Source organism: Mus caroli, unplaced genomic scaffold (genome assembly GCF_978045245.1).
Source record: "Mus caroli unplaced genomic scaffold, Mus_caroli_1 scaffold_4, whole genome shotgun sequence".
Lineage (NCBI taxonomy): Eukaryota > Metazoa > Chordata > Mammalia > Rodentia > Muridae > Mus > Mus caroli.
The window spans coordinates 30,249,456-30,274,271 of NW_028227259.1; the positions used below are offsets into that span (position 1 = coordinate 30,249,456).

At 45.8% G+C, this 24,816-nt stretch overlaps 1 protein-coding gene across 1 annotated transcript in view; it reads right to left on the reverse strand.

Moving 5' to 3' along the window:
• The window catches only part of Paxip1 (PAX interacting protein 1), a 50,657-nt gene extending 28,470 nt beyond the window's left edge, over positions 1-22,187 (reverse strand). The window contains exons 1-6 of the mRNA XM_085836547.1: positions 21,731-22,187; positions 19,149-19,283; positions 14,012-14,055; positions 11,694-11,757; positions 5,741-5,854; positions 2,190-2,810 (exon numbers count right to left, since the gene is read on the reverse strand). Coding sequence (XP_085692673.1) covers positions 2,190-2,810; positions 5,741-5,854; positions 11,694-11,757; positions 14,012-14,055; positions 19,149-19,283; positions 21,731-21,811 — 1,059 coding nt within the window. The 5' untranslated portion in view covers positions 21,812-22,187. The remainder of the gene's footprint in view (positions 1-2,189; positions 2,811-5,740; positions 5,855-11,693; positions 11,758-14,011; positions 14,056-19,148; positions 19,284-21,730) is intronic.
• Positions 22,188-24,816: the final 2,629 nt, after the last annotated feature.

Consider the following 24,816-nt stretch of genomic DNA (forward strand, 5'->3'; position numbering starts at 1 on the left):
GACAGTCAAACAGGCTGTGGAACCTTGGGCTACCAGAGGCTTCATTCCTAAAGGTGCTACAGTTTCTGTACACTAGGCCAGTTTTTTGTTTGGTTATTATGAAAATGGTTGTTTTGCTGGCATGTGTGCCTATATAGCATGCACACAGTGACTGTTGAGAGTAAAAGAGGGTGGTAGATAACATGGGACTGGAGTTACAATGGCCGTAAGGGGCACATAAGTGCTGGGAATCAAAGGCAGGAACTCGGCAAGAGCATGCCATACATCCTCTTGACCACACAGCCAACTCCAGGCCCAACATGGCCAGTTCTCACCACACAATCACCACCAAAAAAAGCCTAAAGTCCAGCCTGTAGGGTGAATCTTGGAATCTGGGCAAATATATCAAATTTTACAATTGATTTTGACCAATGTAGAATGTGCCTGTCAGTCAACTATACACATTTGACACCTCCAAAGGGCATGGTCTAGGATCTGTCTGTCTACTTTCCTGTCTGCCATTCTCTCCACAGGGATCTAGCTACCCCTCGTCTTCCCTCTCTCCACTGTGAGCTCCCTCATTTCCCACGTCACGTTAAAGTTGTGGTTGCCACCCTAACGTAGTAATGGTCACACCTAGTAGTACTGCCTTCCAGTCTCTGAGTCAATCATCCGGCAGTCCCCCCATTCTCTTCAGACCTGGATAACCCCCTATCTCTACCCTGCCTTAGCAACTGACTGTTTTCTTCCCAACACCTAAGAATGCCTGGAGTGGCGTGGATCTGTCCCCTCCACTGTCTCTAGAATCCCAACCATCAGCATTCACATTAACCCTACAGACAAGGTTTTAAGCATCTTTAACCAACAGAAGCTATTACATATGGTTGTGAGCCACCATGTGGTTGCTGGGGATTGAACTCAGGACCTCTGGAAGAGCAGCCAATACCTTAACCACTGAATCATCTCTCCAGCCTGGCAAAATGATTATCACCCAGGCCATTCACAGTTCTCTATGTCCACCTTAAATTGCACTGGGTCCTGCCTCAGGTTGTTACCACACTTGAAAACCATTAAAGGAAAAAAAAAAAAAGAACAGGGCTGGAGAGATGGCTCAACGGTTAAGAGAGGTCCTGAGTTCAATTCCCAGCAGCCACATGGTAGCTCACAACCATCGGTAATGGGGATTGGATGACCTCTTCTGGTGTGTCTGAAGACAGCGACGTGTACCCACATACATGAAAATACGTAAAATAAATACATCTTTAAAAGGAAAAAACAAACAACCCCCTTCCAGAGCAAAGAAGCCACCAGACAGCAGTTCTTGAATGGGAAGAGTTGACTGCCGATGCCTGGCTGTTCCCAGCATTCCCACCATGACCCTGGACTCTTCTCTTGTTCTCTTCTACCCGTGCATAGTCTCATCTGCTCTAAAAGTAGAGAGCAGTGTGTGCTGTTGGCCCCACTTCCCTCCCTGCCCACACCATCTTCCCTCGGCACCACCCCAAAGGGTCTTTAGTCCTCACACCTGCAGCTCTTTCAAGTCTCTACTGCAGTGCAATCTCTGCCCGCTCACCAGGATCCACTCCAGCACCATGTTCCAGCCTCTTATGGACCTTTCCTATTTCCTTCCCCTCTCACCTTCCTAAGTCTTCATATAACACCTGCCAAACTCCAGCTCACTGCTGCTCCATCTCCATGAAGTGTCCCAGGAAGGAAGTGCACACTTCCTTCCCCGTGACCACATAACAAAGCCCCTGGAGTTCTCACACCACCCAGGCAACATCTCATGTTCTCAGAGGACAGCAAATCCTTGCCCACTTTGGGCTTCACCTAGAACTCTGACCTTGGTCCTCTCCACACCTGCCATTCAAGCCTGACTGACATCACCTCCCTCATAAGATTCTTCCTGCTATCAGTGTGACTTTAACACTGAAATACATAATAATAAGTATCAATAGGGGCAACATACAAAGACATGGGTCTTTAGGAAACCCACTAAGTTCACTCCTGGGAGAATAAAGGGCCATAAGGCCTTATGTAATGGATAGCAGGTATTTGGTTCCCTGCTGGCCCAAATGTTACCATGTGACATATGCCTGTTTAACATGAATGTAAAGAAATTCACACAAAAATGGGACTTATAAGTCACCTCATCTGAAGGGCCATAAAATCCCACTCTTTAAGGTAGCTTTCAGATTCCCAAGACTTACATGTGCAACATTGGATGGCCGGTTGATCTGCTGGATATCAGCATTGTTTGTAATGTTTCGCAACGTCCGAACAGCTGGGCTCCAGGTCCCTAGTATTTCTGACCGCTCAGAACTCTGGAGGTTTTGTCCAGGGGCCATCAAGTTACCCCGCATGTCAGGAGGCAGAATGTCCCCTGGCACAGGTGGGACATTGGCACACAGGTTAATGAGTCCTGGCCCTTTTCCCTGAGGCAGCCTGCGCTGGGCTGTGTTGAGTGGTGGGGCTTCAGCAGGGGCCCAGTTCAAGCTGCGCTCCTGCTTTTCAGGGGATGAGTCAGAAGAGTCATCAAACATCAACTCTCCTTTGGACACCTCAGCCCTGGGCTTGGGAGAGCACGGCTGCTCAGCAGGGGAGGCCGCTGCAGAGCTGGCCACACTGGACTTCTCAGTGCTGCCCTCGTTCTGAGAGTCCTGCTCCTCGTTGTCTCCCTCTTCCTCCTCCTCTTCTTCCTCCTCATAGATGATCAGGCGTGGATGGTAAAAAGCTTCATCCTTCCTCCTCTTCTCAGACACACAGTCCAGGACCCAGTCAGGGGTGACAATCTTAATACTTGTTCTTTTCACAGCACGCTCGTATTTCTCCTAGGAATGAAACATAACATACTAAATGACGCTTTTGCTCTTTTCCTATAATCATGCATTTGCGTTAAGAGGGCTACAGATACAGAGCTGCTGATGTGCCTGCCATGCTACCCAGAGGAAAAGCCCACTCCTGTACCTGTGAGCTAGAGCTGTAAGAGGCACCACAAGAAGGGGCCTTGACTCAAGTAGGAAGCTTACAAGAGTTGGTTTAAGTCAACTTTTATAGGTAACATTTCAAGTACATACAGAGAACTAGAAATCTTATGGAAAATAATAAAGCAAAGAGCTGAAATCTCTATTTATACACATTAATGCTTTTTGCCGAGCTGGCAGTCCAAGACAGTCTTGACACTCACTAAGGGAACTGTGGGCAAGTGCCTTCAGGTCAATGCATTAGGAATGGTCAGAAGGGTGTGGCTGCCCTCCTCCTACCCCCAAGAAGTTAAACATACAGTAAGAATACAACTTAAAACCAACACTAAGTAACAGGGTATGATATTAGTATTAAGTGCCAATTTGGCTCCTAGGAGGCAGGCATCTGGGCACCTCTGTAAGAAATTATCTTGATTATAATTAACCTATATGAGAAGACTATTGATAGCGGGCAGGATGATGCCCAAACAGAGGATCCTTGACAGTACACTGGGGAGGACAAGCTGAGCAGTGCTGATGTGTGCGTTCAAGTGCTCCTCTCTTCTGACTTGTGCACAGAATGTGAGTAGCTCCTGCCACTGTGACTTTGCCACTGTGACTTCCCTCCCATGACAAAGTTTCTCCCTTAAGCTGATTTTGCCAGTCTTTTCTTATAGCTACAAAAAAGGTTAGAGAAGACCTGGCAGGAGCAGGATCTGGGAATACCTCATATGTAGGCTGTGACTAGCATCTGCCTAGTGAGGAGGGCAGACAGACACAGCAGGTAGTGAGGGCCAAGAAAGTAAGAGGTAGGGGCCTGCCTCTGGGAAGCTTCTTGAAGAATCATAAATAATAAAAGTGTCTCTTTAAAAAACAGTGTGTAAGTACTGTGCAGTCAAGTTACATCCCTTTGCTTCTCTCTGACAATGCATAGGGCCTCAACTAGCATCCCCATCCCTCTTCAGAAGCCCCGGGCAGCCACGGCTGCAGTTTATGCTGGGATGAGGACTCCACCAGCTGGGCAGGGACATGGCAGGCTGGAAGAATGCTTCCATGCCTCAAGAAGGCAAGGCTCTGTAAAATAGTTATTCCTCACTGGCAGAGATTTAACCTCAGTCTACCCCCAACTGGCTCAAGAGAAATGAAGGAAAGAGGAATGGGATAGGTCCCTTTAGGGCATCAAGTACTGGAAATTCAGCAGGTATTTTGTGTAAGCAAGTTTTACAGGGGGGTTAAAAGATCTGAATTCCTAGCCAGGTATGAGTGATATACACACCTTTAAACCTAGCGCTTGGGAGATAGATGCAGGCAGATCTCTGAGTTCAAGGCTAGTGTATGTGGTCTACAAAAGTTCCAGGACAGCCAGGGCTATACAATGAAAAAGCAAGACAAAAAGACTTGAACTCCTTTGCATACAAGTTTTAGGAGATGGGGATACTGATCCTTGGTGGGTCAGTTATCTTTCATAGGAAAAAAGTTTCTCGAAATAATGAGGCTTAGGCCAGCCAAGGCCACACAGTGAGATCCTGTCTCAAGCAAAGTAACAACTAAGCAAAGGAAAATGGGCAGGGCTGAGATCACAATGGCAAAGGCCACAGCTAACCAGTGAGTTGGTTCCAACTGCTTTGCTCTAAACATATGTACACATCAGGAGAGCAAACAGCATTGCAGTGTCCCAGAAAGACTCCAAATGCCTTCGCTCCTCACCTGCCCATGAACATCCTCCTATTCTGATATGCACACTAGAATGCTAGGACCTTTGTTTTTGACTTTTTTCCCTCCACATTGCTGAGGATGGAACCTAGGGCCTCAAGCCTGTGAGGCAAGCACTCACCATAGCCTGGAGCAGACCATGCTATATCAGCATCAGTAGCAGAGGGTATGAATCTGCCAACCTCCTGCTGACTGCCCAACGTTCTGTGAAAACCCAGATTCCCTGGAAGAACTGCAAATGTGCCAACCACTGAACCGTCTCTCCTGCTTCCATGTAATTCATGAGTAAGTTAAGTAAATACTTCAAGCTGAAATTCAAAGACTTAATACTTACAAACCCACTGTGACGGCTATCTTGACTGTCAACCTGACTACACCTGGAATGAAGTACAATCCAGAAATAAAAGGCACACTTGTGAGATTATTTTTGGCTTGGTTTGAAGTGGGCGAATCCACTTGAGGTAGAAGACACATGCCTTTGATCTGGAAGACACACCTTTAATCTGGAAACCTATATAAGGACATTGAAGCTTTTGCTTTTTGCTTGTTTGCCCTGCCTTGCTAGTGAGGTCATTCCTTCACTGTCATTAGAGCCTATGTCTTTGGAATCAGAGTCTATTAAAGACCAGCTGAGACATCCAGCCTTGTGGTCAGAGCAACTTCTGGATACTTGGACCTTCCGCTCACGGCCTACCACTGTTGGAGCCTGTTCCATGTAACTATTTACCTGTCTACCTATCCATCTATCTAACCATCCATCCATTTTCCTATCTATCTATCTATCTATCTATCTATCTATCTATCAACTACCTACCTATCCATCCATCCATCCATTTTCCTGTCATCCATCCATCCATCCATCCATAGACTGATTCATTCTATAAATTCTGCCACTCTACACCCTAGCAAATATACCCATCCTACTCATATATTTCCTCTTTTAAATTTGTAATTTATAATCTCCCATCTGTTATGGCAAAAACAAATATAAGCAGCTTCTGTATACAGACTCCAGTCATTGCAAAGAGCTCTCTTGACTCCTGTGCATGGGTGACCTAGGAGGATGGTACATTTGCAGTGCTTACCCCCTTTGGCTCTGGAACAATCAAGTGTGTGCACTTCTTGTTAAGGTTTAGCTGGCAACTGCCCCCGTGGAACGTAACCAAGGCCCACAGGGCACTTCTGTCTTCAGATGACACCTGGCAGAGAATGAGAGACAAAGGCATCACCACACATGCAGCTGTGTCTCCATTTCCACTTTATTACATGGTGGTATCCACACAACACTCATCGCTGGGCTCCCACTGTCAGCTGGCCAGAGGATGCTGGTGAGAGACATAAGAGCAGCCCGCAGCCACCCTGCTGCTCCCAGCAGCTTCACAACAGAAGCCATTTGCCATGAGCATTAGCACCACCCAGTGCTGGGGAAGAGCTTGCCTTGCATATACAAGACCTTGGGCATACAAAAGATCCTAAGCACAGCAAGTTTTTTTTTTTTTTAAATTCCCATTTATGGTCGGAGAAAATGCTCAGCAATTAGAGCACTCACTGTTCTTCTAGAGAACCAGGGTTCAATTCCCAGCAACAACATGGCTGCTCAAAACCATCTGTAACTCTAATTCCAGGGGATCCAACACCCTCTTCTGGTCTCCATGGACATTGCACACATGTGGTACAAATATCAAGATATATGCAGACAAAAGACCCAAACAAATAAAAATAAATCTTTTTAAATTCCATCTGCACACCAAGAGCATGAATAGAGGATTATGGTCTATAACAAAAACAACACAAAATTCTAAAAAGGACAGAAAGATAGTCCACTTTCCATTATTTCTGAAAATATTCAAAGATCAAAGTAATATTTATAGGGGCTGGTGAGATGGCTCAATGGTAAAGCACGTGTTGTGTGAGCTAGATGACCCAAGTTCAATTCCTGCCCACATAAAAGCAGGAGAACCAACCTCACACAACTGTACTTTGGCTTCCATGTGAGTGCTTTGATACCTGGCCTCCCCCCGCCCGTCCCCCCCCCCAAAAAAAAAACAACATAAAAATTTTTATATCATAATTACAAAAAACTCCTTCAAAATTGGTAGCAATCTTCTGACATGGATAAAGTTACAAGCTAAAAACACAGTGAGTGGAGAGCCAAGGAGAAAGAATACAAACATTCCATAGCAAAAGCCTGAAGCAAGTAAAGCCACAGTCCTTGTGGTTCCTAGACATGTAAGGCTGCAGCACCGCCTCCCTGCCGCCAGTGCTGCCTGCCTAACGTGTGCCAGAAATGCTGTCACAGGCTCCCCACACTAACTGGACCACAACTGTGACACAGCACTTGCCACCAACCCTAGTGACACTCATAAAACACTGGCACCTGACACCCCAGTGTTTCAGCCCAGGACCAACTCCACTGTTAGACACTGGCCTAAGGCAGGACCTCTGGGAAAGGCCAAACTAATTTTTAAAGGATGAAATTTATTCTGAAAGGCAAAAGAAACACTTAACCATATCTGACACCAGTGGGAGGGGAGGCCCTTGGTCCTATGGTAGCATAGGGGGATGCTAGAGCAGTGAGGTGGGAATGGGTGAGTGGATGGAGGAATGCCCTCACAGAAGCAAAGGGAAGGGGTAGAGGGGAGATGTGGGGTGGGGTATGGAGGGGTAACCAGGAAGGAGGATGTCATTTGAAATGTAAATGAATAAACTGAGTAATAAAAAAGAAAGAAATGTAATGCAGTAATCACTTTAGGATGAATTACACAGGCACATGAATCTTTTCTAGATAAACATATTTAAGTTGAGGTTTATGGATATTGAAGAAGCCTGAGTTTATCTCTGTATTTGTTTAAAGTACTGACTAATAAACAGCTGACTTCTAACGGCAGCATGTGGTCCCCAAGGATCCAACCTTGTGCAAGCCGTCCTAGCGGCTGTTGGAATCACACTACTCTGACTACTCGTGAACTTTCCGAAGTCATTTTCAAGCCAGCGCCTACTCTATTAGCAGCTTCCTGCAGTACTTGCAGAATGAGGTTTAACTATCTGACAAGAGTGCTCCAATGACTCTCTCTGCAATCTTTATTTAAGTGAATGTAAAACCTAATCTAGATAGTTTTCCAACTTGGATGGCCATGTCCAACAGGACCAGCTTCTAATGAGAAACACACCTCAACAAACACACCAAGAGAATGGGGTCACTGTCTCTGATAACCCCCTCCTGCCAACTCAGAGCACATCTGGAATTGAGGTACTGCAAACGCCCACACAGCAGCTCAGACCTTTGCAGCTGTGAGACTTGCCTCCATACCCACACACCAGCTACTGGCACTGCCTGGTCAAGAGATATGGGAGTATTTTTATTTTCACTTTTATACTTTTCTGTAATTTCCAGATTTTCAAAAGCAATCTCTTTAAATGGGACAAAATACTTTTTAAAAAGTCATCTTTCCAAAATCATGTTGGCTCCAATGCTTTACTGCCTCCTTCCAGTATCAGGTTAACCCCAGCTCTCCAGCATGGAACCAAGGCAGCTTAGCGTGCCTGGCTCCCATCCTAGACACACATAAATACCACTGTCAACAAACACACTAAGCCACCTATGAACCAAGCTTCCCTCCTGTTGTCACTCCATGGAACCCCTGGCAAGCCAGCAGAACTATGTGTACTGATCACAATCCATCAATCTGCTTTCTTGTCACATTGTCCTCCCAATGTAGAATGTGGGTCCCTTTGACCAGCAAAAAACTTGCTTCCTTACTACCAACTGACACTGCTCTCAGCTATGTGTGGTGGCACACGCCTGTAACCCCCAGCATCTAAGAATGGGGACAAAAATTCAAGGCTATCTTCGGTGTCTTACTTACTTTCCTCTGCTATGAAGAGATACCATGATCAAGTCGACTTCAGAAAAATATATTTAATTGGGGACTTGCTTACACTTTCAGGGTGGGCCCATGACCATCACGGTAGATAGTAGGGCAGCAGGTAGGCAAGAGTGTAGCTGAGAGCTCACATCTGCTCCAGAAGCACAAGGCAGAAAGAGAGTAGACTGGTGTGGGCTTTTGAAACCTCAACACCCATCCCCAGTGACACAACTCCACCAAAAAGGACACACCCCACCTCCTAATCTTTCCCCAAACAATTCCACCAACCAAGGAACCCCTGGCAAGCCAAATATACTAATACATGAGCCTATGGAGGTTATTCTCATTCAAAACACCACACTTAGATACACAGCAAACTTGAGGTTAGCCTTGACTACATGAGGCCCTGTCTAAGCAAACAAACAAACAAACAACAACAGAAAGAGTACCCTCTCTTCTAGTCTCCACCCTCAAGGAAGGCACCCCAGCCAGCTACCACTCCTCACATGATAGGAGCCTTGAGCGGACTGCCCTCTGAGGACCTAATACAGTCGTGAGATGTGGCTGAAATACAACTGTAGCCTTCTCAACCTGAGCATATCTGACCAGATTCTCCATCAGGCTCAAGGCCTTCAGCATGATCCTGAGATCTCAGCTCGCAACAAGCACCAAGGAGATGACTTATGCAGGCAGGAGCCCTCCTCCCCTCCCCACCTCTCCCTGGAAGACTCCAGAAGGGATTGCAAGCTCTTCCCAACACTCAGACAAGAAGAGACAGAGGCCTCTGGAACATAGCAGGCCTCTGCTCAGGTGGTTATGCCTGCCGTGTGTGCACAGGCTCATGCAATTCTTGCTGAAGGGGTGCAGAGCCATGTGGCATCTCCATGCAGGGCAGGTCCTGACCCTGAGGGCAGTTCACTATGTTGTCCCCACACCTGCACTTTGTGTTACAGCACACCACATTCCTCCACGTGTCTGCCTGTATGCAGCCTGTTTACTTCCTGAGGGATGAGTTACACTGCAATTAGCATGTGCCCCAAGTCCCTGAGCTGCACACTGTACATGTGTTAATACAGCTTAAAGAAAATTAACATTTTCTAGCAACCATAAAATATCAGTGTTCCCAATGTATAGTAGACACTTGCTAGACAGCCCTCCTCCTTCTTAAAGGAGTGCTTTTGTCAGGCGTGGTGCTGGTATCTCTCAGAGTTCAAGGACAGCCTGATCTACACAGTGAATTTTGAGACTCCACAGAGAAACCCCCATCTCAAAAAATAAATAAATAAATAAATAAATAAATACCCGAGTGCTTTAACGCCTCCTGCCCCAGTGCACACTGGGGTTTTCAACTATGTTCAGTAAGTGACTAGTGTGACAGATACAGAGATCCATGAAGGTCTACTGCTTATAAATGTGTTTTTTTTTCCTACTCAACTTGCTGGAGGACGTATGATCCTGTCATGATCTTCAGAATGTCACCACCCACCTCTCAGTGCATGGATAGGCATGCTCTGGCTGTAGCCACATGGTGCTATGCAGAGATGGAGACATGATATTGTCTCACTTTCCACTTCTCTGATATTAGTTATAAATCAGAGGTTATACAGCAGATTCTGGCATGGAAAACAGTAGAGGCTGCCTATACCCAGAATCACCAGCATTTATAAGTTTGAACATTAACCAAAAGTTACAGCTATCCTCATGGAAATACACATTTATATAAGGGGGAGGGACCCACAACACTAAAAAAAAAATAAAGTGAAATTAAAAAAAAAAAATTAAAGAGAAAATAAAGGTTAAAGAAAATTTTACAAATCTCAACAAATTCCTAATCAAAAAATTAACAGTATGTGCAATTTTAACAATCTGCATCAAACTGATAGAGCAGAACACAAATAAAGCCTTTACAATTCTACAGAATGTCTAGAATTGACAAGACAGAAAAGATTAAGTAACTCCAGATAAACTTACTTACTCATTGCCTGGACAAAGGAGGGGTCCCTCAGATTGGCAACATCATGTGGTAAAGGTTAAGTCTAGCCAACAACCTAACAATGGCAACCCAACAATCCCTGTTTCCCAATCTGGGCAAGGCTGAGGAGAAAGGGGAGGCAAAGGCCAAGCCCCCTCCAGCTCACAAGCACCCTGCTCTTAGAGGCCTGAAGAGAGGGAGGAAGGGCAGCTCCTCAGGCCTGCCATTACAGGTCCCAGTGATGACCAGTGACTACCGCCATGACCCTCCAGGTGGGGCTGGGGCACTCACCACTGCACCTTCTCCCTAACTCACTCACGTTAGCACACTTGTCTAAGGAGTGCCACCCTCATTTGTGTCAGCTGTGTTACAGCTTGGGCTGGGGTTAGGAGAACAGGATGCAACTACTAAGGGTGTACTTTAAAACAAAGCCCACTGTCTGAGGACCCAAAATTAACCACCATTGACATTCAGTTCCTCCTTTTCCCATTTTCCCTGGTTCATGTAATACTGTGCATCTCTATCACATCCAGTTTTCCCACTTAACACCATGTCTCAACTTTACATACTTGTGTAAAACATAAACTACCTAACTACTGTGTAAGTGTATGAGACAGGGCCTTCAGCACCTCCCTGTCACCATGTGTTTCTGATAATGTGCATGGCCATCCTCATTCCAAGCTTCTCAACACTTGGAGCACTGCAGTCCCCAATACTGCTAAATCTTTCAGACAGTTACATTGTCTTTGCCTGCATCGTCACCAGGACTGAACACATTGTTACAAGCATAATAAGCAAAACCTCTTATCTTATTACTAAAATGTTCATCTGACTAAAAACTACAGCTAATGGCTTGATGAGCTAACATAAACTAATTCACTCCTTGGAGTTATCTGCTAAGGTTTTTATTACCTTTTTCTTATTCATCTATATTAAAAATCCTTAGACTAAGTCTGAGTGAATTTTCTCATCTTCTAATTTCATTTAAAGTATTATTCATATTAAAGCTTTAAATATCTGCTATTTCTTTAAATTACATATGTATGTATATTTTATAGTTAGACAATGGTAAGTGTGCTGGAAGTTGATTATCAAATAGAGTCAGTTTAGCACAAGGATTCTAGGGAACTCATTAACAAATAGGCCATAGGTCCAAGCTCATGAGCGCTCAGAACCATCATAGACAATAACCATGCTTACCTGAGAAAGACAGGCAGTGAGTCCAAAAAAAATCTGACAGGACTCTGGAGAGAAACCATTGACTCTGTCGGACAGTTATTAAGATTGCAATGAAGTAAGGTGAGCACAGCTGGACCTTCACTAACACAAGCCCTGCCTGTCCGATAGGGCAGGCTCTGCCACTCCCTCCCGCTCATTCTTAGAAAGTGAGACAGGCTGAAGATGACTAGAGACTGCAGAGCAGATGGAAGCAAAGTGTGAAAGGTAGTAAGTCTCAGTAAAGGACATCACACTATCAAGTCTCTACTTACATCCTAACTGAGATGGACAGTGTGTTCACAGGGAAGTTCCTGACTCACAACAGCTACCTAACTACACACCACACAGACATATGGGGACAGAGACACAGACACACACCCTAGAAAGCAATGTGCAGATGATGTCAGAAAGCAGCACCAAGGCTGTGCTATTCTCACAAAGGGTTTCTTCCTAGCCAGAAGAGTCTGTGTGCTCTGACCTTGGGCAGGACAACTCAGGGCCCCAGAATTCCTAAAAAACAAAACAAAACAAAACAAACAAACAAAAAAAAACAAACAAACTCAAGATCTTTCCTAGTTCTAAGGTTGACTAGAACAGAACATTCAGCTGTATTCCTTTTGTGATCTGCCATCCTTTAGGCGCTGAGCAGGTCTTTAGAGCAGGTCTCCCAGAGACAGGGAATCGTCAAAACACTGGAGAGACTAGAGTTCAAAACAAGTGGAAAGAACCTGAGATAAGTGAGTTATAAACAAACTCAATAGTCACTGGTTAGACTTCCCTTACAGGTACACTGACAAATCCTAAACATGGGCTATCCCTGCCTATAATCAATGGAGAATCTAGCACTTAGCCCGAGGCCCTTTCACCTTGATGGCTAACTTCAAAGATTCTCTCCTAAAGAGGGGGTGCGGGAGAGACCAACAAATCCCAGGTTGACTATCATCCAGTCTTGGGCCTTTGTTCTGTTGCTGTAGGCTTCTTTATGGACAGATAGTCAAGAGCTCAATCAACCTACAGCTTCCTAAGGAAGACTGGTAGAGAGAAAGGGTCCAGAAAAGACACCAGGGATAGAACCCTTGACTCCATCTTAGAAAGGTCCACCTTCCCAGGGTTGGTTTGCTTGTCTGTTTGAAACCTATGCTTATAAAGAATGAATGAATGAATGAGAATTTCTGAACCAGAACTACATCCTCTAAGAAGAGCTGCTGATAGGAAGGCTTAAACATCTAAGACCCTTGGTAATGTCTCATTTGTATCTGAGTTGAGTCCCTCTGCTCAGTCTTGAAAGATGTACGTGCATTCAAGAGCTGCCAGGCACAGCTGTGTATCAAAGCAGCTGAATGATGGTACCCATCCCAAACCCCGGCCTCAACTTCAGCATTGGTACGAGATGGCAGAAGTAATTTCCTAAGTCAGGCTCTGCTAGGACAGCCTCTCCAGTGAAGCTTCATACCAACAGTGAAGCAGAAGCCAGTAAGCCTCCAGCAAGACAGCAATGGTGAGGAGTGGCCCAGTTGGGACACAACACAGGACCCTGAGCATGAAAATATGACATGGTGGACACAGGTAAGGAGGAGGCTACACAGGGCAGTGAGTTTGCTTTTGGTTTGTTTTGAGACAGGGTCTCATACAGCCCAGAGTAGCCTTGAACTCTCTCTTATGAAGCCAAGGATAAGCTTCAACTATTGATCTTCTTGCTTCTACCTCCCAAGTGTTGGGATTATGAGCATGCACCAATATGCCCACTTCATACAGTGCTGGGGACTGAGCCCAGGACCCAAAATTAAGATAGCCTTCTATAACTGAGCTGCAACCCGTAGTCCCAGAATAAGGTCTTCATCACTCTATTTTCACACCAGAGCAAGTGCTGGGTAGGAAGTGTAGAATAATAAACTTTCCATGGATCTAACTGAAAAGACAAATACATGCCTTCAAACTCAGAACTTTCTCCTCATGTTCTAGGAGTTATTCGTACTTCCTCACCTGATTTAGAATTCTAAAACTAATCTTTGTCTAAACAGACATAAGACTGAGAAGAGCTGCAACCCAGGGTCCTCGCCACAACTGCTAGTCACAGCTTTTGACGCAGGTAATGACGAGGACCAGGTACATACCATTTCATACAGGATAGGAAAGAGCAGGGGCAGAGGTGCAGAGGAAAGGGCTGGCCTCACTCATGAGCCCACCAACTCACTGTATCTTAAACCCAAGCTTTCCCTCAGACCCCCAACTCATGAGCCCACTAACTCACTGTTTCTTAAACCCACAGCTATCCCCGTCCTTATCGCACAAAAGGATACGGCAGAAGAGCACCACATTGCACGGACAGAGTCACCCAGGAAGGCTGAAAGAGAAGAGTTACACAAATCAAAACACATTCACAATCTGCGACCAAACTGACATGACCGCACTAGCAGTTGCTTTTGGAAATTAAGAGGCTCTGTTGTGACCTACTACAGACACCCCTGCCTGTAAGCATGAGCAACCAAAGGTCATGTGCCCAAGCCACAACCCCAGCCATGCCCAGAGTGAAGCAGCCACTGCATTCCTTATGATTTTGACAGACGTGTAAGTTTAGGTCCACACTCTTACTGCTGCTCACCCCACCCACCTAGAAGAGAAATAAACAAAATCCCCAAGATTTTGGTTTTATGTAACACCAAGAATACACAATATGTGCAAACCACTTAAAAACAAAACCTCTTCTAATCTTACAAATTCCAAACTTGTGTTCATTATAAGGTAGACTAACAGCTACCTATGTGTACTTTATATTCCTGGAAAATTAGCTCAGCTTATAATTCTAATCAAATTTTAAAAACAACTGGAGCTGGAGAGATGGTTCAATATTAAAATCACAGGCTTTTCTTCCAGAGAACTCAGGTTCAATTCCAAACACCCATTTGGTAGCTCATAACTCCAGTTCCTGGGGATCTGACACCCTCACACAGACATGGCAAGCAAAACATTACAGCACATTTAAAAATATATAAAAATAAATTAATAAAAAATTATTCCACTTGTTACTATTCTAATAACTCTATTTCAAGAAACAACAATCTGAAAGTTTATTAAGGACCCCACTTAGCCAGCTGACTTCCAGAAACATGGACAAATGAAAACATGTATACTCAATTTCTCACTACTGAGGCAGCAACATAGTCAGCAAAATATATTTTAATACATCTATGTATTAAAATACATCTATGCAGAGATAGTGCAAGAAGATAGACAGACAGTGAACAGGGAGAGTGCAGTCTCTGCTCTCATACTGATCAGTAAGACAGACACTATGGTCAAATCTACCTTACAGCCTTCAGACCCAGAGTGTGTCCCATATGGCATTTTTCAAGTGATATGTGTAACTGTTTCTTTTTTTGGTTTGAAATAGGGTCTGAGTTACCCTATGCTAGACTCAAACTTGATATATAGCCAAGGCTGGTCTTGAATTTGTCACCATACTAGAATTCCATGCCTGGCTAAAGCATGTTCTGTATGACAAGATTAGTAAATCTATCACAGAATGAAGACTGGCTCTATCTAGGATGTCAGGAAAGGCATGAACGGATTTACCTGATGCTCTGTCAAAAAGCCCTTTTCCACTTTCTTGCTTTACCCAACACTGCTCCCTACTTTTGATAATCCTGATAACTTCAATGAAATCTAGGTACTGAGCCAACATCAATAACCTATACTGGACCAGGCATGGTGGTACAAATCTGTATCCCCTGTGATAGATTGGGCAAGGCAAGAGGAAAACACTTCGATCACATATCAATACCAAGCTATGCGGCTGACTGTATTCAGAATACACTCTCATGGTCAAACTTTCTTCCCACAAGGGACACCTAGAAAAGCATAGGAACCTGTGAAGCTCTAATAGATTACAACAGTATTGTCGGCTGTCATGTAGTCTGCACAAGACTGTCACAGCTTCCACAATGTGCTGTGAAATGTTTGGACTGGGTGACAGTGGTGACACTTTTCTTCTCTTCACTGCAAAGAGGCCATGGGAACCCCCAAAGAACTCTCAGGCAGCTTTAGAAAGCAGCAGTTTGGAAATATACTTCTTTACATCACATCCACCCAGCTTCACAGCCCTACATAGCCTTCACAAAGGATGGGTAGGGTTCCCCTGAGTAGGGTCCCCCAACTGAAAGACCACTTCCAAATCCATTCCCAGCAGAGAAGGGCAGCCTCTCCAGGCATCAGAGGAATGCAAAGCTAGGGGCATATTGGTAAAGCAGAGTGCGAACAGGTTAGAAGGCTCAGCAGTTAGGAGCTCTCCTCTGCTTTCCATAGGAGCCAGGAACATACATGGTCTACAGACATACATGCAGGCAAAACTCTCATATACATAATAAAATAATTTTTTAAAAAGTTAAGGTGGGAATCTCTGGTTTCACTGGGGACTCAGTTGTGTCATGTGCTGTTCTTCTAAAAGCTATCACATGAAAGGATTTTTTTTTTTTTTTTTTTTTTTTTGCTAAAGCAAACTGGTGAGAGAATGTTTTGCTGAGAACAGACACATGGTGTTTTTCTGGGAGCTGTCTGATGAAAGGCATGTGATGCTTTGCCACAGTATAAGTATAACCCAGCAGACAGCGGACAACACTCTAGCACTGGTTTGCCTCGTTTTCTCCTCTCATCTCCACATATTTTGACTTTGTAGAGAGAAACACACCAAAGAACTGGTGATATTCTGGCTGCTTCTTGACAATTGTCAAAGCCATGCAGTTTCTTCCAGATCGCGCCACTGCTGTTGATTTGTGTTTGGTGTTTTGCTAGTGGACTGGACTGCTGACAAGGAAGATTGGAATGACCCCAAAGAACTATTTCTAAACAGGTCCACGTCCCCCTTGTCCTATTAGCCATCTCCCTCCCCAACCAAGGTCGATGGGCTATAAGGGATGTTGAAGGGTTAAAGAGCCATGACTAAAGTAGGGTTTGAAAAATCTAAGCCTTCGTTAATACTAAGGTTGGTGGATGAATTAGGAATGGCCTTTATAGACTCGTATATTTGAATGTTTAGTCATCAGGAAGTGGCACAATTTGAGAAGGACTGGGGGTGTGGCCTTTTTGAAGAAAATGTGTGGCCTTGAGGTTTTGCTGGGATTTTTTTCTTAGTTGTTTTGAGACAAGGTTTCTCTGTTCTAGAACTCACTCTATAGACCCCGCTGGCCTCAAACTCAGATATCTGCCTGCCTCTGCCTCCCAGGTGCTGGGAGTAAAAGTGTGTGCCACCAGCTCGGCAAGCTTTGAGGTTTTAAAAGCCCAAGCCAACCAAGTACTCTCTCTTTCTTCCTCTCTCTCCCTCCCTCCCTTTCTGGTTGCAGTCTGGATGCTGGCACTATCACGATTATTGGAGCATCTGCTGTCTCAATGATGGTAAAGACTGATTGATTTTAATAAAGTGCTGATCAACCAATAGCTGGGCAGAGGAAGAGAATAGAGTATGACTTCCAATCCCAGTCAGGGGGTTAAGAGAGAGAGACCAGAAGCCCTCCCCGCCTCCCCCCCCCCACACACACAGAGACTGAGACCAGAGACAGACAAACAGACAGACGACAGACGACAGAGACAGAGACAGAGAGAGACTGAGACCAGACACACACATGGCGGGGCCTCAGAGAGACAGAGAGATTGATTGATTGACATTTTGATTGATTGATATGGCCATAAGAGATCACCATGAGAGTATGAATGGAACAGGAGAAGCCAGATGACAGGTAATGGGCACATGGCTGGGTAGTAGGCTGCCTTGGGATTATAATAGATGAGTATCTGCCCAGCTATAGTGTCAGAAGTCTTTTAATAAAAATACCAGATCTCTATGTAATTATTTCAGAGCAAGGGCGGTCAAAGAAAAGCCACAAAGACATATAATTTATTGCATTATTGGGGTCAAATGTGATTAAAATCTATCACTATACTTAGTATGGCAACAGTGACCTAGGCCCCAAAACACATTTGGGTTTTTTTTGGGTTTTGTTTTTTGTTTTTTAAGATTTTATTTATTTATTTATTATATGTAAGTACACTGTCGCTGTCTTCAGACACCCCAGAAGAGGGAGTCAGATTTCGTTACGGATGGTTGTGAGTCACCATGTGGTTGCTGGGATTTGAACTCTGGACCTTCGGAAGAGCAGTTGGGTGCTCTTACCCACTGAGCCATCTCACCAATCCTCCAAAACACATTTGTAAGGCAAACCTTTTACTCTAAATCTGTATTGGACGTGTAATCATTTTAACAATGGCTAACAGAAAGCAAGCTCACAGGAAGAGAAGGCTGAGATGCAAACTGAAGGAAAAGCCTTTGCTGGCTCATAGCCAGCTTTAGCTTTAGCAAGCAGCAGTAGGTGAAGTGCCCAGGAGCCATGCTGAGCACCAGTTTTCAGAGACATAGTGGGCCTGCGCTGGCAGCACCAAAACACATGTGCTGGTATGCAATGTGACCACCATATTTACTGCTACAAAGGAACTGTCCTCGATGGTGTAGTCTGTGACTCCTGAGGCAGACCACCTGTCAGGTTCATTTTTAAAGGTCAACACTGTAAGACTGCCAATTTTTTCAGACCCCAGAAACTAGGAAAACCATATCCAACAGCCAGACAGCCCTCAACACCTGTTCTGACTAGGTCACCTCACTCCTATCTGCTACTGTAGAGCCTTGGTAACCTGAATGCTGGCACTGAACAGTATGAAGAGGGTGGTGGCAGCAGCTAAGGAAACAGAAGGGCCACAGCAACATATGTGTTACATGAAGTCCCCACAAAAGCTGAACAAACTGTTCACCAGCTGAAGCCCTGTATTCCACAACCAAGTTCTCACAAGTCAGACAAAAGAACAATCCAGATGGCCAACAGGAGGATAGCTAGCACAGTGACCCTTACCATGGGAGATGAGGGCAGTTAGCAGGGCAAGGGCCTCTCCCCTCATCTATACAGCTGAAAATCAGGGCCACTGGCCATCAGAAAAGAGTAGCTACCTCTACAAGGCTTCTGGGACCAAATATGTAAACTGCATATCTGACAAGGCGAGGAAGCCTAGGATACGTTTCCTGGGCTGAAGAGTTGGCAGGAAATGACAGGGAGGGAGCATTCCCACAATGCCCAGGAATTTCTTTTTCTTTTTTAAAGGATTTATTTATTATTATACATAAGTACACTGTAGCTGATTTCAGACGCACCAGAAGAGGGTGTCAGATCTCATTACAAGTGGTTGTAAGCCACCATGTGGTTGCTGGGATTTGAACTCAGGACCTTTGGAAGAGCAGTCAGTGTTCTTACCCACTGAACCATCTGGCCAGCAAGTCCCAAAGTTAAGGCAGGTGACTAAAGTTTATGGGCTTTGTTTACCTGATGATATCCTACTTAACACTGGCCTGCAGCAAGCCAGGCAGAAAGCCCCGGTGCAGAGGCTCAGGTTTCTACATACCTTTACAACGGGCAAGTCAAAGACCTCACGGGCTTCTCCCACCTCTGGGTTGTCCCCATCCTCTGAAATAATGTGTGAGGCCAGGGCATTGTAGGAGACTTCCTTGGCTTTCCCAGCTTTAAGGAGCTGAATAACCTAAGGAAACAACCAACAGGACAATTAATAACAAAGTACTGTTCAAATAAGTTATTATTAACTATAATGGAACATTTAATAAAAAACATACCCTGTCCTTCTCCTGAGTGGAAAAGCCAATAAAATGCAGCAACCCTGATTCACAGGCTAAGTCACAGAGATGGGGTGGCCAGTTAATAGCCATCTGCTGCCCTCCAGACAGACAGCATACACCAGCACCTGCTGAGTTCTATAGAGTACCTGTTCCAGGTATCCAACCCAAAGGCTGAGGACTGGTTCCACTATAGTTAGGAAGTTTCTAGAAGCAGAGACCCACCAGGAGAATCCTAACTTATAGATGCCCAGCAAACAAAATATATATACCAAGGTAGGGCCTAGTGGGGGAACTCAGATCCAACCATGGTCAGCAAGTCCCAAAGTTAAGGCAGGTGACTAAAGTTTATGGGCTTTGTTTACCTGATGATATCCTACTTAACACTGGCCTGCAGCAAGTCATGGTCTGCATAGTCTTTAGTGCTATGCATAGCAGTCTTTCCTTAAGTCAGGGAAGGATATCACAAATGTAGATAGCACCACCAGATCTTACAGATGGACATCAACATGGGAATACTTGTTAAGACACAACTGTGACCACTCTCACTACTGTAAGAGGCAGGTCACTAGAGAAATGTCAGCAGCAAACAGAATGAAATAGAATTAATCACACAGTAACTAGACAAGGTGTAAGCACAGCAGAAAAGCCGAAATGGAAATGCGGGCATCTCCCAGAGGGATTGACTGGAAGCAGAGAGAGGAAGAGGCACTGCTGGGTTTCAGTGTGGGCACACTACTTTTGGTCCTGTGTGATCTGGTGAGAGTCTCTTGGTCACATTGAGAGAGGAGTGTGGCTCTCCAGAGATAGCCTATTGCAGATGGGAGTCAAAGCTCTGAGAATCAACGAGGCAGCCACCAGGCATCAGAGGAGAACAACTTGACAGTGGTGTGCAGGCCGGAGTCAAGGAAGAGCTGAAAGCAATGCAGTCAGTCTAGAATAGTCTGCAAGCACCATCTCAGAACTGGAGCAGCCGAAGAGGTCTGTACCCACTGCACAGAAAACTGACAGTCCCCAGCCACGAGCCAGCTTCCCTGGACCAAGTAACTTTACCTTCATACACAGACTTCATCCACCTGCTTTAGCCTCGCATCACTCAGAAACATGAACACAGCAAGCCCTTCCTGGCCTCACCTTCTCGGGTCCCAGGGCTTTCTTTTCATGACAAATTTCCAGAAACAAGTCTGAATGCACTGTCCATCTTTTCTCCATATTCGCAAGGACACTCAAACCTTCTCAAACTGCACATTACTAATTCCATCTCACAGGAGCCACACTGTAACTATGCCCAGTGACCGTCAGGACACACGCCAAGTACACACAAATGCCTTTAATGCCTAGCACATGCACTCCACACAAACAACTTCTTGGACTCAATATCTGTTTAACACTCAACACCTCCAGCACCTCCACCTGTTCTATTTGTAGGACTCAGTATTCAAGCGCACTCTTCTACAGCACTCCGTGTACCAGGCCCGATGCCCAGACTGTACTGGGGTGCTCACCACCTGTGAGCTTCCTCAATCTGTATTACAAAACTTAAAGAATGGGTGCCCTGGCTCTAAATCTTTTAAAAAACGCACTATTTCAGAATACAAGGGCTTACAAGGGGGATTTTTTTAAAGCACTCAGATTTCACACATAGTTGGGCAAACAGCGCAGCTCAATGTGTTCTTGGTTTTAAGTGACATTTAGTCCAAGGCCCTTATAAGAGCAAAAGTCCTAAAACGAAGAACAAGAAAGGGTAAAAGATGAAATGTGGTGGTAGTAGTGGAGTGATCAGTACTAGAAAAAGTCAGCTATAATCACTGATCACACAACCGAAGACCCAACGGACTTTGGTTACTAGGATACAAGTATGAGTCTCTGGAAAGCCAAGCTCAGTCAGTGGCTCTTGGACAATTCCTTCCTTAGGACCCGTTTTGCTTACATTACCAGACACCGAACGCGACACTACTGTAAGCATAGTTTAGAAAAGAAATGTTTGGGACACTGTCCTGAAGATACCATGATCACAGCCACTGTCCTGTGGATGGATCCAGACCCACGATCACACGCACGAATCACGGTGACCGTGTAAGCAAGGGTACCTTCCATACCTACCGTACAATCCACCCTAAGGGAAAAATCAGGGACCGGGAGGACAGGCCCCTTGGCAAGGGACACGCTCAGCAGGGCCCCGCAAGATGCTCGGCCGACGGCCGCGCTAGGTCGGTGCTCGCGAGGCCCTTCCCGCGGCCCTTCGCTGCCCGGCGTGCCCCGCGGCTCCGGCCTGGGGTCCTGCAGGGCGCGCGCGCGACGAGGCGGGGGCGTGCGGGGGGAATGGCCCGGCAGAGGGGCCCCGCGCGGGCGGTACCTGCGGGTCGATGTCGCCCACCGCGTAGTACTTGACCTCGCGGAATAGCTCCTCTGGAACTTCGGGCGCCGGCTCCGACATGATCGCGGCGGCGCGGCGGCGCCCGGCCCCGCGTCACCCGGCCCGCCGCGCCCAGCGTCGTAGCTCTGCCTACTGCCCGGCGGCACAGCCCGGCCCGCAGCCGCAGCTGCACTCGGACCCGCGCCCCCGCCCGTCCGAGGCCCGGAGCGCGGGAGCCGTGCGCGCCCTGAGGCACGTACCACCCCACCAGCTCGGCAGGGGAGTATGTGGGACCCTCCCGCCTTGCGCGCCGCACAGCACTCCTTACACCACCGCTTCGGGCATCAGTGCTGATGGTCTACAATAGTTCGTACGGCACATGGCAGCTTTGTCCGGGCCGAGTTTTCACGACCGAGAACCGAGGACACAGAGAGACTATTCCCCTCACATGGCCGCAGTGGACTAGCCAGGGGGCGGGTCCTGGGCGGGACTCCCGTCACCCCGTGCGGCCACCTGACAGCGCATGCGCCGAGGGGGCGGAGCCTCGGCACGGAAGGGGACCTGAACAATCCAGCGTTCGGTCTTCAGCTGTCGCCAGCACTGCAGTTGGGCAGCACGCGATCCGGCCCAGAGTCTGGCAGACCCTGGCTAATGGTTAGTTTCCTTCGTCTGCCCCTTCCGCATCTACTGAGGTAGTTGGCGGGGAACTGATCTTCGATGAGGCAGGTTAAGAGCAAAGTAGGAGCCGGCGACATAGCTCAGCAGGCAAAGACACCTGCCGCCAATCTGAGTTCGATCCCTGGGACACACGTGATGGCAAGCAAGAACCGGCTCCAGCAAGTTGTTCTCAGGCCTCCACAATCACACCGTTGCGCACACACGTACACACATTACACACACTCTCTAAATAAATGTAAATTTTCCTACGTGTATTGGAGTTTTCCCTGCATGTATGTATCTGCACCCTGTGAGTGTCTGCCCACAGCAGTCAGAAGGTGGCTTCAGGATCCCCTGGAACTGAAGTTACACAACACGTGGGTGTTGGGAACCAAACTTGGAGATGCTGCAAGAGAACCAAGTGTTGTGAACTGCTGAGCCGTCCAACCCTCGGTCAACATAGTTTTTAAAGGTAAACAGCAAAATCTATAAAAATTATCTTAACAGATAATTATATTAAATATGGATGTGTAAAGTTACAGGAAACAATGACAAGCTGAAACTGCTGTGGGGCGATCGCAGAATGACAAATCCCGCACTCGTGATACTGCTCTTTAATCACGTTTTGTGGTTTTCTGTGACCTTCATGCAGATAGAGTTTTTTTTTTTTTAAGATTTATTTATTATTATATGTACGTACACTATAGCTGTCTTCAGACACATCAGAAGAGGGCATCAGATCATCAGATCTCATTACTGATAGTTGTGAGCCACCTTGTACCTTGTGGTTTCTGGGATTTGAACTCAGGGCCTTTGGAAGAGCAGTCAGTGCTCTTAACCGCTGAGCCATCTCCGCAGGGCGCCGCCCCCACCCCCACCCCCACCCTGGGTGTTGATGTTCTTATAGTCTCAGATGAACTCAGAGCAGAGCCATTTTGTTTTACAGAGATCAGAAAATAATCACCCTGTTTAAGCTCATACTATTTCAGCAAATAGTAATGGTTTTCTCTCTCGCAAAGTTGGATAAACTGAGTTCAGTTAGGCTTGGCAATTAGGATCATTTACTGCTCTAGCAAAGGACCCAGATTTGATTCCTGACATCCACACGGATGTTCACAGCCGCTTGTAACTTCAGTTCCAAGAGCTCCAATAACCTCTGGTCTCTGAGACCACTACAAGCACTGGGTACTACAAGCACAGGCAAAAAGTGAATGTGAAACTAGAAAACAAAGTAAAGGCAGTACAGTCCCCTCTACCATGAGAAACCAAAGGAGGTGATTGAGATAGTATTTTCTTATGGTGCTTTGGAAGTCAGTAGAGTGTGTGTGCATGTGTGTTTCTATGTATGAATGATGTATGTGCATGAATGTGCATGAGAACTTCCAGCTGTCTGTACCTCCAGTTCCAAGAGTTCTGAAGCCCTCATCTGGCATCCAGTATCACCAGACATACAAGTGCATACACATACAAATTATGCAGGCAAACAAACTAAAAATTCTTTAATAAACTAAAAATACATTTGGATAAGTATACAGTGTTTTCTTTTGTTGTTCTGTTTAGGTGACTACACACCCAGTAAAGTTAGGTATTTTTTTTTAAGATTTATTTATTTTATGTATATGATTACACCACCATTGCTCTCTTCAGACACACCAGAAGAGGGCATCAGACCCCCTTACAAATAATTGTGAGCCACCATGTGGTTGCTGGGAATTGAACTCAGGGCCTATGGAAGAGCAGTAGGTGCTCTTAACCACTGAGCCACCTCTCCAGCCCAAGTTAGGTATTACTAAGTTCAATTTAAATTTATAGGCTGCAGCCTAGCTTCTTAAACTTTATATCATGACTCCATTTGCGGATCAGAAAAGAATTGGCAGCAGTAGAAGGTTTCCAAACATGTAAGGGTCAAAAATTATTTTTAAAAGTGTGGTAAATCCAAGGTGTTTCTGGTCATGCTGGCCCATGCCGCACTGTACCCCTTCACTGCAGCCTTGGTTCTGAAACAACACATGCACTGTGTATTCAGGGGTCATATGATACAGGGCCAGCAGATGCTGCGGAAACACCTCAGCTCAGATTCGGGACTGCTGTCTCCCATGAATTCCAATGTTTGTACTGTACATACAGAATTTTCTGCTTGTACAGAAACATAATGGCTTAATTTCAGGAAACAAAGACTTATTTCCTAAGTAATCCATGCCTGTCAATTAAAACCAGCAACCAAACGCCTCCACTTGTACTCAGGAAGCCCCAAACAATAATTGGCAGCCCTGAACTGTCTCATGTTGCCTGTGTCAACCTTTTTGAAAGATACATGTAAAGGGGCTGGGGGAGGGGCTTGGTGCATATCACACTGCTGTGCTGGAGATGACCAGCAGAGGGCATCCACCCTAGGGCTGGAGTGTATGTATGGTGGTGTATATGTAGGT